Raw genomic sequence first — 17,269 nt, 5'->3', positions numbered from 1 at the left:
CTCGAATGTCTTTGGGAGAAAACAAGTTACAAAGCGCACAGGAATGTCACTGGTCAACTCGAGGGCAGTTTCTGATACACTGAATGTGCTAACACAGAACCAAGTCTGAGAAGCCAAGCTACCACCACAGGGCATACAGCTGGGAGAGGAGTCACCTAGGATGCATGTCAGAGGTCGTGCCCTAGGAGCAAGGGACAGGGCCAGAAAGGGAAGGCCTTTCAGTCTGCTCACCCCTCTGTAAGAAATGCCTTGCATTGACACAGACTCGTGCTACCCCTCCTCACCCTGTGCTGGGGGTTCAACACTCCCAACAGGCAGAGAGGGAATGAAATCCCACCGAAGTGGCCACCAGCTACAACTGGAGGGAGGGCACTGCTGCGAGGGGCAAGCCCAGTTCCCTGATGCCTTAATACTGCTGGGCAGCAATAGTGCCTCTGTGTCTAAAGGGGCTCCCACTGTGCTGTCACTATTCCCCTTCTGCTGCTGGCACAAGGCAGCCTCGCTGCCCAGCTGGGCTGTGCTCCCACGGAGGGGCAGGAGCAGTGCCTGCTCCTCATCCTGACTGAAAGGGCTGTCTGTGAGGCCCTGACCCCCTTCCTGCAGCTCTGTGTAAACACCTGCTCTCAGAATCACTCCAAAGCACCTCCCTGATCCCTGCAGAATTCACCACTGGAAAAACGAATTTTGAAAGCTGCTGCACTTGAGCAGTCATTAAAAACAAAACTTAAGTTGGCCAATATCAATTCACTTTATAAGGTCCTTTACTATGCAACACGCAGAATAACACTCAGTGAGAACAGGGTATTCCTTGCAAATTTAAGTCCTTTCTGTGTTCTTCTGGGGCTTCTCCCCTTTGGGAAAGAAAAGAATTAAGCTTAACATTAGAAACTTCTAGACTCTTTGTCTCTTCAGAATAAATAGCTCACTCAGCTAATAAGGAAACACAAAACCATGCATATAACACTACTTAAGGTTATGAAGTAGAGAAACAATACTGAAAAATATGAACTCTGAAGTTAGAAAACTGGCTGAATCCCAGGTTTCATGCTAGCAAATGCAAGCTAAATGTCAGACCTACAGCACTCAGACTCTGTAATAAATGTGAATGAAGGTGTGTGGCAATCACAGCTGCCAGTCCTACACTGCACAGGTACAGCCAGCGTGGTTGGGTCCAGACCTCAAGAAAAGGAAGCTGAAGCTTCAGCCATTGTAGTAGCAGAAATAAAGTATATTTAAATTTTCACATGCATCTCTGAGCAAGTTTTTTTTTTAAATTACAAGAACCTTTTCTTAAAAAAACCCACAGCCACTCAGCTCCCCAGATCCCGTTACAAAACTGTGGGACAAGGAGCCTAATTACCTGTGGAATTCTCACGTGGGTGTTTAGTTGGCACTTAGTTTCTAATCCCACGGAGTCCTGCTTTGCTTATTTCACCCAAAAGGTCACAGGTTCCCACCACCCATTCCACCACTCTGACTTGAGCTGGATTTTGCTGGGATAATGCTCTGCAATAGCCAACTGCATCCCATGGGATGCACAGTGTCTGCAGGTGGCACAGCTCAGCTCTCCCACTGCAGCAGGCTGGCTCAGCAGCACAGCCCTGGCACACAAGGCAGCCCCAGGGCCCAGGAGGTGTTACCAGCCTGCTGGTGTCTGTGTCTCTGCACGCAGGAAATGCCAGTTCAGTTCTGCTCCAGGGAACTGAACCAGAGTTTGCCACGTGCTGCACAACTGACCCAACTAGACAATTAAGCATCTATGAAAAACCAGAAACCTCAGGGAAAATCTGTCTGTAAGAAAAAAGATACGTTAATGAGAAACTGGCGGTCACAAATTTCCCAAATGGAATTTAAAACTTAGTGCTGTCTATCCTCTGAAATACACCTTTCAAACAAAGTTATTATTTCAAAAGTTATGCCATTAAATTACAGTTCCTACATCTGTTGATAACTAAAACATTTAATCAAATTAACTATGCTACAGCTCTGCCTACAGTTATGACAATATATAGTGAAAGTTGGGTTTGAACTGAACATCAATATAGCACTTTTGTTGTATTACTCCATATTGGACAACAGTTACACATGAAGAAAGAAGGAAAAATGTATAGTCAGCATGCTAGGTGCAGTATGCATTTAAAAAAGCAAAATATATATACTATATCCAGAAGCAATGTCCACTCTATCTTAACTATCCTGGGGGAAACATGTTCTTGCTGTGAGGAATGCTATTGGCAGTTTTGGATATCCAATTTTCTACACTTTACATTACATTGCTGGAATCATAATGAATACCTGGTTGGGAGCACTTCATGCCTACTTTAGGCTTCTAACTCATAGGGTCTGATCTGTACTCTAAAGGCAAGAGCCTAAGTTCTTTGGAAAGGCTAAAAAGAGGAAGGTATCTCTGCAGACTGTTCAGGGCACCTGCACCGTCAGTGCCACGAGCTGCTCTCTCCAAGTGTCTCAGGACACCCACGTGCCTAAGTTAACACCTGAAGTTAAGCCATGTGAAGTACAGTTCATCTAACAGCACAAATCTTTCATTTAAAAGTGAAAAAATACTTGTGGATAAAGGATTTATCTAACTGCAGGTACTTTGCTAATATAGCTGTCATTTCAAAAAGGTTTTGTCCCAATAACTTCATTTTTATATACCCTACTCTTCACCTTGGCCGTAGGAAAGTGAGGCAGTAGGGTGCCTTAAAACTGCTTGTAAAATAAACCTAAAAAGCCTTTAAGTCAAGTCCTCCTCTCCCAAAAGCATAAAGTATTGTTTCAGATATAAAACCTTCGGTTTCTTCAGCCATTCTGCAACCATCTTGATTGAGCCTTCACAGTCACACCTGCATCTTTGGTACCCAGATGGACACTTTCTACCCCTCCAGCACAGGTTAGGCAGGTTGTTTTCACCTACAAATGGTGTGCAACCAAGAGGTATGTGAAGTATTTTCTATCCTCACTTGAGGATTACAGTTGTATGGTCTCCACTCTTACTTGGGGATTAAGGTACTGAATAAATTGATTGTTTTTCTGTGTACTTCCTACTTGGTTTTAGTCTACTGCAATCCCTACAAGCAATTAGCTCAGCAGCTCAGTCAGGAGAGAGAGAGAAAAATCCAACACTCATGACCACAAAGCTCCTACTGGGCAAGTATTGTACAATCAAACAGTGATGCCTTTGAGGTCCTTTTTCTCCAACTCATAACAGGATTATATTTACTTTGTATAGAAAGAGATTTCCCACTGACGATGACAAATACAAACAGCAGTCGCCCACACAGACCTCAGTCTGCAGTGCTGGGTGTGGACTGACTGGCTGTTTGCACTAACTCCTTACAGGGACAGTAAACACTTAACACACACATAACACAGAAATAAGCATACACCAAAGAGCTTTACTTCTCTCTTCGTACTCAGTGTGTATCCAGGTGTTGCAGCAGTCAGAGGGACAGAGGAGCTAGAGTACTTGACGTTCACATCTTCTATAGGCCTTAAACTTTTCATTTCCTGAAGCTTAGCACACAGTAAACTAAGTTCCTTTATTAGGTAGAAACATTTCAATGTGCAAGAACCCTTTATTGGAGACTCAAATATATCTGGTGCCCTACCGGAAAGATTTCTTTGTCAGCTCTATTTTCAATCAATTAGCAATTTCTAAAAGTAATTCTCACTTTGTTTTGGGAGTTTCATTATTTTTCCCTCTGCTGCTCGACCTCTTTTTACCCCTGCTCCTGGATCGCGAGGAGCTCCTGCTCCTGCTCCTGCTCCTGCTGCGTGTTCGGCTGTGACTTCTGCTGCGGCTGCGGCTGCGACCTCTCCTCCTCCTCCCTCTGCTGTGAGACCTCCTCCTCTCTCGGCTCCGTGACCTTCCTGACCGGCGCCGCCTCTTGTTTTTGCGGCGGTTCTTTTTTCTCTCGGATTCTCCATTTCTCCGGTAGGAATGATCTGGGCTCGGGCTGCCCCTTCTCCTGGACCGGCTGTAATAGTCATCGCGGTGGCTCGACCTGTTTCTCCTTTCAGAGTTCTTAGACTGATTAGTCCGTTCAGGAGAAATACGGATGTCTCTATTGGCCTCCCAAAACTCATTGTTTGGATTTTTGAACACATGAAGAAAGTTGCAGTGTTTCCCTCTTGGACACTTCTGCCTTTCAAATAAGCCTGCAACAGATGAGGGTTTGCTTTTTCATAAACCAGACCTGTTAAATCTCCTTCCTCATTATGTGCCTACTGGAAAGGAACTTAATTAAACTGAATTTTGCTTCTCCAAACAGAAAAACATGCATCTGATCACGTATCAAATTAATTCACACAAGATTAATTTTCATGATGTGCTTTTCTCGGAATTAACTTTTTAACAGCTATGACGGTTTTAGCTTAAAACAAATTTCATTTTCATTTCCTTAATCTAAGAATGTAAATCTAGATAAGTCAAATGTGATAGTTACTGCTGAGAAAAGGTGACAATTCAGAAACTGCTCTTGCTTTTCAAGAGACAAATTAGAATTTGTTTTAGTTTCACTTTAAGATTATTATTTCCAAAGACAGAATCCAAACTTTCTTTTCCAGTCCAAGGTAATTTTACCAGAATGATTCAGACACTTGGGTGACATGGCATAGTATTTCCTTTCTTTCCTAGATCTACACTAGCAAGTTAGCACATTTGTCTTCCGAACAGAAATTAACTACATTAGGCAGCTCTGAAAGCTACAGACTAATCCCTCTTTTTCACTTCCTTAAGTACTCTTTCAGGAACACACACTCTCTTTTCCAAGTGTTTACATGACTCACCACATATGGCAGTTTTCCACCTGGTGACAGGACAGAACTCACAGTGGAGCTGTCTGCCCGCGTACCACCGCCCGCTGAACAGCGCCAGAGCTGCCTGACAGTCCTTCTCCCTTCAGAGAGTGAAAACGACACAGTTACCACCACACAACCAGCTCAGATGTCACTTACCAACTCTGGGCTCCCATTACAGTATGAGAATGAATCACATGGAGTATACAGTGTTCCTTCATCGGAACTAGTTCAAACACTTAACAAGACTGTGAGTACTTACGACTGGTACTGGACATAGACATTTCCTCGCAGGTGAGGCTCATAGTTGCAGCTGACCTAAGGGGGTGGAAACACTCAGTTAGCACAGCAGAAGGTTTGTGCCACACAGAAGCTCATGGCTGCTGAGCTGGTAGCCACTCTCATTTATCACAGCTCATCGATATCAACTTGTGTATGATTTCCTTCTGAACACTCAGACAGCTTGTACTCCATTGTCTTGCACTTGTCTGGGCCAATCCTACTGTGCAACAGCCAAATCCAATTAGCAGCAACTAAGAAAACAATTAGTAGTATCCTCATGTGGAAATGTGGGATTCATTACTTGGTAAGAGACTCTTTAGAGCAATTTACCTTCCCAGCATCCCCATGAGATGGGTTAGAAAAGCCAGTCAGTAGCTTTCAGTGTACAGTTCTGAAACTCCTTTCTTCATAATGATTTAGCATTCCAAGTATATCTAAAACTCTCAGATACACACAATTTACCTTCCAAAAACCTTGTTGCTAGTCACAAAAGATTTTGAGACAGGCAGGCCCAAGCAGGTAGAAGCCAGTTCTCCAGGGCAGAACTGTGAGCCCACAGACTCTTTTGCCCCCAGGCCTCTTCCAATATCCACACAGAACACAGCAAGCAGCTCCTTTCATCCCTGACTGACCCTCACAGAATACCTCTTTGTGCACTGGATCAGGAAAGGCTTCACACACAACAACAAGCTGTTGTATAATTAAATATTGCAGGGTGAGCAGTCAAACTATTTGATTTAAACAATGTCAATACAATAAGAAGTGAGAATGGTTTTTGGCTTAGACATTTTTGGGTGGGAAAAGAAGAGTGTTTTGTCAGGGTCTTCCAGATTCTGGAGGAGTTTCTCAGAAAGAACAACAGGAATAAAACCTTGGGCTACACTGGAAAAGGAAATCAGCTGAAAGAGGGGTGTGTATAATCTGATTCTAAGTGGTAGCAGAGACTCGGCTCTATCACAGGTACGAGCCCTGCAGCCAACATGTCATTCTGAAGCATCTCTAATGTAATGAAAATGCCCAGAAGAATCAGACTGCGGTTGTACAATTGCCTCAGAAGCTGTGGAATGCCACACTAACAGTTACAGGGACCCGAGCAGGTGCATCTTAGCACAACTGCACAGAACAACAGCAGTCGAGGACCTGAGTTTGCTGGTAACAGCGTTTCAATCCACGCTCCATAGGGAATAGATATCCTGTCTTCTAGGACAGGGCACAGCTTGCTCATATCCCAGGAGTCAAAATATGGAGGAGATACCTCTCCAAACAAGTGAAGGTTTCCTACCTATAAAGCTGATTATACAACTATTGAAAAATTCACTCTTTCTACTTCCCTCTTCCTTGAAATGCTAATGCAGTGTGAGTCCCGAGGCAGCTGTCAGTAGATGGAAACAAAAGGAGAAAAGGCACTGTGTGCCTCCTGTTTTTTTTATGCCAAGCAGAAAGGGAAGCTGCAATAACATCCAAGCTGCCTAGTTTGGGGCAACATGGGGCTCTTAACAAACAACATTCATCTCTAAGATCTCCATTTACAGATTGCTCTTTTTCCCCATAAGAAATCACAATATAAATGAGAAAAATTCTGTACAGAATATTCAGCAAACCAAATGCACAAACTAAGGATGGGTGACAAATCTCAACACCATTTATGTAACATATTCCTACTAGAATATCTACTACCTTTTCAGTTCACTGTAATTTGATTTGATTTGATCCAGCCATGACGTCATTTGGGTGTATGCTTCACTATTTCATTCCTTAGGCACAAATAGAGTAGCTCAGATGTATTTATACTGTCTAGCAGTCTTAGTGGAGCCTCTGGGGCTTAGCACAGGATAAGTAAAGAAGGCACTGTGAGGTAAGGGGATTGCTGAGCAGTATGAGTAACTTGCAATATAAAAGCACAAGCTTTTATAACCATTCAGGGGAGTGGGAGAGAAGACTGACCCAGAGTAAGACAATGCTCTATAACAGCAGTGACAAGTTTACAGGTGACAGGAGAGATGCAGAGTTTGCTGTAAGGACACTGTATAGCTTTCTAATACACATAGGACTTAGCTAGGACATGCTGGACAGAATCTCTCTTAAGGCTACAAAAATATAACTTCCATGGTATATGTTACATATTTAACAAGCTATTGCACTCAGGTGATACCTTGAATTGAACAACCTTCCCCACGTTCTGAAATTCGGGGAGCACATCCTCGTAGAACTCCAGGAACTGCTGGTAGGTCTCCTCATCACTGTACTCAAGACTTGCATCCGTGTCGTAGTCGTCCCTCCGGCACTGCTCCATGCCAAAGGTAATGAACATCCCTCTCACGAGTAGTGTCTTGCTAGATGTTGGGTAGTTATGCTTGCGAGAACACCTGGACATCCCCAGTGAAGAAAGACAAGTGGAAAGATTGGCACTTTCAGCAGAAAATGCACCTGCTGAAGTTTCAAACATTTGCCATTTTCAGTAACAGTTATTATAAAAGCAAATCCATCAGTGGAAGATCAACATATTTCAATTACTAAACCAAATCTTTCGGAGTAAGTTTGCACACAATCTCAATTCTTCCTGCCATGCATAAATACGTTCTTGCTTAAAAAACCCACATCTACAAAAGCTATAGATATCAGTGTCACAATGAGAGCTCAAGTAATTTCTTTTAGGCTACTAGGGTTAAATGTGTTCCCCATTTCTGAAGGGCTATCCAGAAAGACTACTGACTGTTTTTTAATGCACTTTAGAGCAAGTCCCTCCTCTTCTTTTTGCAAACTGAACAACTTTTACTGAACTTGTTCTCATCACATGGTGGGTAGAGAGAGGGAGTGAAGGATGGAGAGCATGTTTAGACCTGCACTTGGATGAGTATGAGACTGGTATTTTTCCACTTCTGAAAAAAAAAAATAATTCTTCTAAGTCAGTCTTATCTTAATCTGCATCTTCTTGGCAGCCATAAAAGTACTAGGTCTCCCTCACCATCCATCATATTCAGGCTACCTCCCTCACACGCTGAAATACAGTTCTCCCCTTTGGGTTCAGTAAGAACACAGATGTTAGCTTCCATGTTTAGTTCACTGTGCTTTATGATCTCCATTTCAAACACCTCTCCAGGCAACTGGATCATGCACTTGCCAACACTTTTCTTTTCATGTGATCAGAAAACAGCCAGACTAGTCTAACCTCTTCATCTAGCACTGGCACAGCACAGACAAACTGCAGGGAGGTCAGGTCTCAAAATGGGCAATTACAACCTAGACTTCACCTGGAAAGTTTTTTTCTGCATCCAGTCAGTTGGAAATTGACTCTCACCTTCTGGCTGATACCTTAGATATCAAAAAACAAACAACAAAAAACCCCCCAATCTTCAAACCCAAAACTAAAACTAGAGATAATTAATTTGATTATTGTTATTATTTTTATGTTTTAGAAGCTTCTTCCTATCACTGGTCTATTGGAACTCAAAATATTAAACCCAACCAATGCAGTTTGTACACAAAATGACTATAGCACATGACAGTACAAAAGAAACCCCAAGGAAAATCAAGGATCCCAAAATCCGGTATTACTGCAAAATATTAGGGTTTGAATTACTGGGGAAATTGATAGTGGTGAACTCAAGACAGTTTTAGTTTCTTCAAGACATAGTGAGCTTTGTCAAGATTCAACAATTACTTATTCATAAAACTGGCTCTCAGTTTTTCACAACTGCTTCCAACTCATCCTTCCAGTCCTTACCCTAAGCTGTGTCTGCCCTGCAACTTACAGACAGAACCAGGGGTTAAAATGACCAGAATATGAAGGAAAGAGGTATGTGAGGAAGAAGAAGGAAGATGAAGGAGAAGTAGCTGAGATCAACAACTATGGGTGAATGAAGAAGGGCAGAATATGTTGTTTCTCAGTATTTACTTTCCAAGGCTATTCATAGTTCAAAGCAAAACTGCATTTAATACATTCCATAAATAATCCATGGAGGTTACCTCCATTAAATACCACTGAAACAAAAATGCAGCAAAGATTACAAAGACCTCGACATCTGAGCAGAAAAAAATGCTGTCTACAGTGGAATAGCTGGCCAAAGGCTTATTAAGGAATTCAATACATATTTTAGAAGAGCAAAAAAAAAAATGTGGACTTGAAGCTTCCAGAGATTTGAATTATCACATAATTATCCACAATATACATCACACTGAAACAAATTACTCCTAGGATAAAGAAAACTATCATAGCTGAACCACACACATTTCAGTGATACAAGTCAGTAAAACAGCCTTAATGGTTTAGGCTGAAGATTCATGAAATAAATATCAGTCTTTCCCTGCTAAGCTGTTGTTCCTCCTCAACACAAAAAAAAAATAGATCAAGGACTTTCTAGCCAGATGCTGCACTTGGGTCATCATTGTTCCTGGTCACTGATGAATATGTACTCCATGACTCTTTTGGCTTCCTCTATGTCCTCTGGCAAGAAGTTTTGCCGTTGGTTTCATATGAGAAAGTCCTTTATTTTAAAGCTAGTAAACACCCAGAGACACCTAACTAGACTGCAAATAATCCTTCCCATCGTATTCATGAGTTTGCTGTTCACCTACCACAGCCCTTTTCCATCCCCTCTTTGAACACAGTGTCTGGACTTGTCAACCACTTCTACAGAAGTTGTTGCTAATCTCTGACCATCCTGGTCCTCCTCTGTTCTTGCCTTTTAGACTTCCTTCCTGAGACAGGACACCCTATCAGCATACAAGAGTAAAGGATGAATGTATCACATGTTTAAATAGTGTTCAGACAGGAGAATTCTGGAAGCTACATGACAGCATTCCCAACTGTGCAGATTTGCCTTAACTTGCTTTAGTCCATCTGAGATTTGATTTTATCTTTTGGATAATGCAACACATGAAATTAGAAAACATAAAAATCCCCCAACATCTGACATATCAGGCCTGCACTAATAACAAACCAAATATATTCTATTTGAATGTATCTGTGCATGTGTCAGAGCTAAGGAAAACTCAGTTTGGCCAATGTAACTGGAATGCACCATCAATAATATGCCATAACAATAAATAGCTCCATTCTAGCCAAGCAACACTTCAGCTCTCAATCCACAACCGAATACATCAAACTACTTTATACAGCAATTTTTCTTCAGTTTGCATATGACCTAATAAGGTTGTTTCCCTTCCATCTCCCCACAACACTTCTATGTTGGTAAATATTCAGTAGATTACCTGTCTCCAAATCGGCAGGAACCTGTTTTAATGTAGAATGGGCAATTTGCTCTATCCTTCTCTGTTCCCATATTCTCTGGGGGCTCTGGGTTATGCCAAGTCACACCATTCTCCAGCTGTGGAAAAAAAATCATTAAAATGAACAGAAATTAGGAAACAATAAAGAAATGCAATGTCAAAATAATACTACCAGTGAAATCCATATGCAATTCTGAACACCATTACTACAAGGCAAGCTGAACCTATGTAAAGCATTGTTTTATAAAGCTGCCCAGTGCCTTGGTTCTCACTTTGCAGCCAAGCCCCAGGCACCAGCCAAACCCCACACAGCCACTCACTCACTCCCCCACCAGTGGGATCAAGGAGACAGAACGGGAAGGGTAAAAGGCAGAAAGCTCACTGAGATGAGATAAAGATAGTTTAATAGGGAAAGCAAAAGCTGCACACAAGCAATGCAAACCAAGGAATGAATTTACTGCTTCCCATGCACAGGCAGGTATTCAGCCATCCCCAGGAATGTCAGATTCCATCATGTGTAATGATTACTTGGGGAGACAAACACCATCACTCCAAACATCCCCCTTCCTCCTTCTTCCCCCCACTTTATATACTGAGCATGATGTCATATGGTATGGAATACCCCTTTGGTCAGCTTGAGTGTCTGTCCTGACTATTTCTCCTCCCAATCTCCCATGCACCCCCAACTTCCTTGCCAGCGTGGCAGTATGGAAAGTGGTAAAGGCTCTGTGCAATCTCTGCTCAGCAATAACAAAAACATCTCTGCATCATCACCCCTGTGTTCCGCACAAATCCTTAACACAGCCCCATACTAGTTACTGTGAAGAAAATGAACTCTACCCCAGCCACCCCAGCTGCCCCCCATGCACTCCCACCTGCCCTGCCAGTGTGGCAGTGTGGGAAGCAGAAAAGGCCTTGGCTCTGTGTAAGAACTTCTCAGCAATAACAAAAACATCTCTGCATCATCACCCCTGTGTTCCGCACAAATCCTTAACACAGCCCCATACTAGTTACTGTGAAGAAAATGAACTCTACCCCAGCCAAACCAGCATACCCTGGGCAGAGAGAAAGCTACAACCATTTACTTATTTGTCTCTGCAATAACTCAAAGCTCAGTAAGTTTAGCATTATCACTGGATTGTGTGTCTAGAAAGACGTAAAATAAAAGTAACCTGCCAAAGGTCAGAATTTAAAAAAAAAAATAAATTCATAATCAGCACTGGAAGTAAATGCATCCAAACTGATTGTCTTGGGCCACCAAGATTTCTGTAATTAAAAACAGGCTTAGCAAATTGCAAGCCTTGACTGACTACAAACAAAACACACATTTAAAAAAGGGAATTTCATTTTAACCAAAAGATCTGTAAAGCTGAGCAGCCTAAGTCTCATCTTACATCAGCTGAAAACTCTCTTTATTTACAAGTAGCATCTGACCCTGCTATCAGTTCTGTTCATGACTCGCAGCTGCAATTTTCTCTCCCCAGAACAGCACTGTCACTTCAGCAGTAACTGAACCCTGAACTGATACTATAATGCAGACTCTAATGTACCACATTTCTGCCTATTCATTTGCAGAAATGGCTAATACATCTTGAGCTGCAGGCAGGTAGCAGTTCAGAGCATTTCTCTGCCCATATTATGAAACAGAGTTAGATTCTCTACTTAAAGAGCTGTTTAAACATAATTTGGAACTGAATGCAACTCCAATGTAGCTATAGCAATCAACATACAATGGGTTAACTAGGAGAAAAATTATTTTTCAGATTCATGCAGTGGCTGAAACAGAGCAAGAATCTCCTCAAGTTTAATCATATGACAGGGATAAAAAGCCAAATTATTCTTTAAGGCAATCTCTAAGACATCAAATGAAAACTGCAGTTTTCTTTGCTACACACTGCCAGCTTGAGATCCATGCTCTTCCAGGCATCTGAGCAGCCAGCTTCCCCCTCCCCCACCTTTTTATTTTCTTTTTCTTAAGGAGCTGTGCCCTCCTCTACTGCTGAATCCTTTTATTTAGAACCAGCCATCTGCTTAAAAAGACAAGTCTGCCTTGCCACCCAGGACTGACAGATTTATTTAGAATTACAATCCACAAACAAACCATCATGCACAGTGTTTTTTAACTGCACACAGCAGTACTTCCAGGTTCATTTTGACTCAAATCTCCTGAAGAGTCATCAGCATGCACAACTGCACTGCCACCAACCAGCCAGAAATATGCTTCATTATGTTCCACCCAGTAAATAATTGTTTACAGCTCATGCAAGCCACTATATATTAAATTTATTCAGGCCATTAGGTTCCTGAGAGCAGATGGACAGCATGCTAGAAGGCAAACACCGGATGGCAATTAAATTACTTTTCAGTTCTTTTTCAGCGAGTCTCTGAGCATACCTGGCTTTCAGCTTGATCCAGCATCCTCTGCACAGCTGCCTATAAATGGTGCAAACACAGGACTAGTGAAAACCCTGAGGACATGCAAAACATCTGGTTTCTTTAGTTAAGAACCTAATTTACAATACTCAATGATTATGCATAATAAGTTCGATGGGGTTTGCTTTAAAAACAGCAGATTTACTTTGGCTCTGTGGTAAGTCACGCACCACAAAGCTGTTAAAGGATACATCAGACAAGACCCTCACATAGATGATTCTCTAATCTAAATGATAACACAGAAGTTTAATTTTCATTTTTAAAACTGTCATTCAGCTATTGAATACTTCAATATATCTTCTGTTTTAGTACAAAGTGTGGTTACAGTTAAGTCCATAGTTGTTTAGTTATGCTAAACTTTTTAATGTACACATTCTGTGTTTAAGTTATACAGAAAAAACACAGTGCTCAGTGAACTTCTGTTAAAGCAAAAGATGGAACTGCTGAGAAACTTAAACATCATAAGTTAACTGTATTTAGCCTTCCAAATAGAGAAAAACAATAAGGATATTCTTCCCCTTCCTTCTTCTAGGTGGGCTGAGCAAAACAATAGTCACTCTCCAAACTGGGCTAGAAATCAGTTTTAGCAAATTATTCTATGAAGTTCCAAGAAAAAAGACATTTAAACAAAATCAATACAAGAAAATATGCTAACACGGTTCTAATTTGGAAAAGAAGCAATTAAATTAAAAATAGGAAAAGCAATCCAAGATGAGGATGCAGAAAGCATCTGGTACTAATCACCAAGTATGTCAGATATTATCCACCTTATTAAAGAAAAACAAAACAGAACAGCAAAAACCAATCAACCAAACGGAAATTCCCCAAACCATACAAACAAAAAACCAAACCCAAAACAAAACCCCAAACCACTACCACTCACCAAAACAGAAAATATATGTTTGCATCTTAGGGAGGGAAATTAAGGGCTTGTTTTTGAATCACTGGTAGAATTTGAATCACCTGCTCTTTCAAGACACAGGCAAAATCAATTACACAACCTGCTGCTGCTGCAACCAGTGGCTCCACTCCCAGCTGGTACTCAGTTCCCCTCTGGGCCTGTCAATGCCTTCTATGAGCCAAGTTAAAAAACAGTAATCCAGAAAAAAACAAACAAGCCAACAATCAACCAAACCAACACGAAAGCAGCTTCCATCTAGCTCAGGGAACCAAATTATTCCACTGAGGGCTTGGGCAAACTCAGACATAAGGAGAGAGGGAAGGAACAAAAACCTGCCATGGTTCAACTCTCTTCAAACTATACCTCAACCTTAAATAAAGGACACGATCATCATTTTCTCTCCCTACTCTGCAAAGGAAGAATTGGACACTTAACACAAGAGGAAGTCAGACAGGAAATACAACTGCTGTTCTTTGCAATTCCCCATGGAAGTGTTACATAATCAGCCACACAACCAACTATGAACTGCAGGAGACAGAACTGTGGCTCTTCTCCTGCTGTGGCTACCAGACACAGTAGCAAGACACCTCTCAGCAGAATGACTGGAATTTCTTTGTGGTTGTGGAGAATCTGAAATGACCAGATCCTAGAAAGCTGCAGTCAACCTTCACTGGCAACAACAGGCCAGTCCTCACATTGGATTTCTGTACAGGACATCTTACATCCAGGTCATTCAACTTCTAAAACTTAAGAAGAATGCACCATTAACAGAAATGTTATTAATGACCACTATCCTCAGTATCATTTTTCACTTCACCCATGGAGCTCTGAGAAAAAGATACATCCCGTTGGATGAGTCAGGGAAAGAAGAGCTGTAACACATCTTTCGATTAGGAGCTGTGTTAAGGAACAGCAGCAATGTACTTCCATATTCCATATCTGCTTTGGGCACTTTCTTCAGCACTGACTGGGTTCAACTGGGATGTTAAGGAAGTACCATCTTGAACATAGGATGCAAAAACTGTACATATCAGAACTTGCATTCCTCTGCATTTATCTGATGTAAACAATCACATTCTGTGAACAACCAGATGCTTTAAAAGGAGTTACCCTTCTAGGAATATGGACCCACTAGGTGCTCTTTAATGGTGATTGTTTTAGGAACTTAGTTACTTCACTCCATTCTGTTCAACACATTTACATACATCAACACATTTGTTATTTATAACAAGATCCCTCTTCAACATGCATAACTGCTGTATCTGATCATGTAACAGGATATGGAGTATGTTTATCCTCCCACCACCAGGAATCACCTCTCTTTCTTTCTTCTCCTGTTGCTTTTGCTGTGCCACTTCTCTCTCTTTTCTTTGCTGCTCTTCCCATTCTTCTTTGATCTTCCTCTTTATGATAAAAAAAATTAAGAAAAGTTATTTAAGGAAACAAATACTTTATAATCAAAGTCAAAACTATCTTGTTGCATTACAACTTCTTGACCAGTAAGTTTTCATCCAGTCATCAGTGACTAAAACTCTGGACAAAAACCCTTTTAAAAAGTTATTGTTTTCTCTTCCTTTCCAATTTTGCTCTCCTAGAACGAAAGACAGAAGAGCCTGTGCTTTCAAACACACCAGCATCAGCCAAAATGGGCCCCTTACAGAACAGTACAAGATGTTACACTACGTCTACCTTATTGCCAGACACAATAGACACTCAGTTTATACATCACCTCTTCTTCTTCTTGACGTTTCCTTGCAGCCTCTTCTTTTTCTTTCTTTAGCTTGAACTCTTCTTGGGCCTTTTCTTCTCTCAGCAACCACTGCTCATGTAGTTTTTGTCTGCCAGGGAAACCAGACACCACTCAGACCACCCATTTACTGTCTACCCATAACTGATACAATTGTCCTGCACACAATTCAAATTGATTAGCCCAGCAATAACTACAGCTTATCTAATCTTCTTTAAAAGAGAAAATTCCATAGGAATCATTCAGGTTTTAGGGAACTGTGTCATCCAAAAAGGATTCTGTCTACAGAACATATTGAAAGTTTTCAAAGTATCAAAATGGAACTGACTACAAATGTGTCTACTGCATATTTGCTATTTTCTAGATTTTTCACCTTTCTGCCTCAAGTTTTTTTTCTTCTTCATCTTCTTCCTCCTCATCTTCCACTTCCTCCTCTTCCTCCTCAGACACCGATTCATCTTTTTCTGTAGCTTCTGAGAAAAAACACAAAACAGTGCATGTAAATAACTGAATGCTACAGCCAGCAAAGACACACAGAATTATATCCTTTTAAAGAAAAAAAAAAAACAAAAGGAAAAAGAAATAACTTGTAGCTCCAGTGACAAAACACTTCTCAGTTACCTGAGTCCCTTAGTTTGGCGAGTGCCTGCCGCTTTTTTTTTCGCTTTTCTTTCTTCAGAATAGCTCTGTACTTCTGATGGCTGAAGATGAGAGACCATTATTTTTGTTAAACAGCCAAACAAACGATTTTCACTGTCACACATGCACTTAATTTCCTCCAGCAGCATGAAATTGCACAAACTGCAGAACTAACAGCCCTTCTCATGGCACAGTAACTCTGCAGAGGCACCTGATGTGGCAGGGGAAGCTGTGCCTGTGCTGCCAGAGCTGCCCATGGGCAGCACTGACAGTCCCACTCAGACACCACACACAGTCTCATCCTTCTTGAGCTCTGCTCAAGTACTTGATGTTGTGACCAACTCTAAGAAATCTCCCTCAGCTCCTGAAACTTTGTCACTAGATAAGACTAGGGAGAAAAACTTCGGGATCTCCTACCCAATAATTTTCACACATCTTTCAGCATATTCTAGTCTTTGTTTTACAGCATATGAATTTTTAAGATCTTTACCTTCTCCCTTAATATTCTCCCCAGGCAGCAGTCTGAATGCACAGATAACAAAGCACACTGAGCAGCCCCCACAGACACTGCTCAGGTCTTCTTCTGCTTGGCCAGGCTCTTCCTTGCTTGTCTGACAGCTCTGCACAGCTGCCTGGAAACAGCACCAAGCTGTCACTATGGTTAAAACCCCTCTGAGTGTCTAAAAGCCTTTTCACATCAACCCCTTTTCTGTCGAGGTTCATTCAAGCTCTCCTCTTCTTAGCCAGTTCATAATGGAAAAATAGGAGGGAGGAACGATCTCCAACTTGTGTAATTCTGCCACAGCAAATACTGACAGAAGACCAAAACCTTCCCATTTGGCAGTGTGTAATTTTAAAAGATTCCATAAGTATAACTCAGACAGCCAAAACTTCACCCACATCCTCAGTCCTTCCGCTCAGGGTTGCTCACATCCTCACCACCTGTGCATGTCACAGTGACACCACGGTGGCTACCCTGGCAGCAGTGCCTGCCCTCACAGAGCAATGCCTCAGGCAGTGTCCCCACCTGGGCTCTCTGCCTCTGCAACCCCCGAGACTTCTCAAGTAATGTCCATGACTGAAACCAATCACATCCCTCAACAAGTGCCTGGGGCTGACAAGCAAGAACCTCCCTCCCAGCTCCCAAGTTTTCTTAGGTATTTATGAAACCCAAGGAAAGAAAGGAAAGAGAAACTCTCCTCACTCCCAGACCCCCGCAGCACAAGAGGAGGTGGGCA

General features: G+C 41.8%; 1 protein-coding gene across 1 annotated transcript; it reads right to left on the bottom strand.

The window, feature by feature from the left end:
- Nucleotides 1-3,538: 3,538 nt before the first annotated feature.
- ZRSR2 (zinc finger (CCCH type), RNA-binding motif and serine/arginine rich 2) lies at nucleotides 3,539-16,093 on the bottom strand (the record flags this gene model as incomplete). The annotated part of the gene is given in 11 exon segments (XM_009084193.1): nucleotides 3,539-4,161; nucleotides 4,792-4,901; nucleotides 5,063-5,118; nucleotides 7,235-7,448; nucleotides 10,294-10,409; nucleotides 12,706-12,744; nucleotides 14,962-15,048; nucleotides 15,251-15,352; nucleotides 15,354-15,483; nucleotides 15,766-15,865; nucleotides 16,014-16,093. Coding segments are annotated over 11 exon segments (1,525 nt in total), but the record flags the coding sequence as incomplete, so codon positions are not given.
- Nucleotides 16,094-17,269: the final 1,176 nt, after the last annotated feature.

The sequence above is a fragment of the Acanthisitta chloris genome, unplaced genomic scaffold (genome assembly GCF_000695815.1).
Source record: "Acanthisitta chloris isolate BGI_N310 unplaced genomic scaffold, ASM69581v1 scaffold42831, whole genome shotgun sequence".
Classification (NCBI taxonomy): Eukaryota; Metazoa; Chordata; class Aves; order Passeriformes; family Acanthisittidae; genus Acanthisitta; species Acanthisitta chloris.
This window is presented reverse-complemented; position numbering and strand designations above follow the sequence as displayed.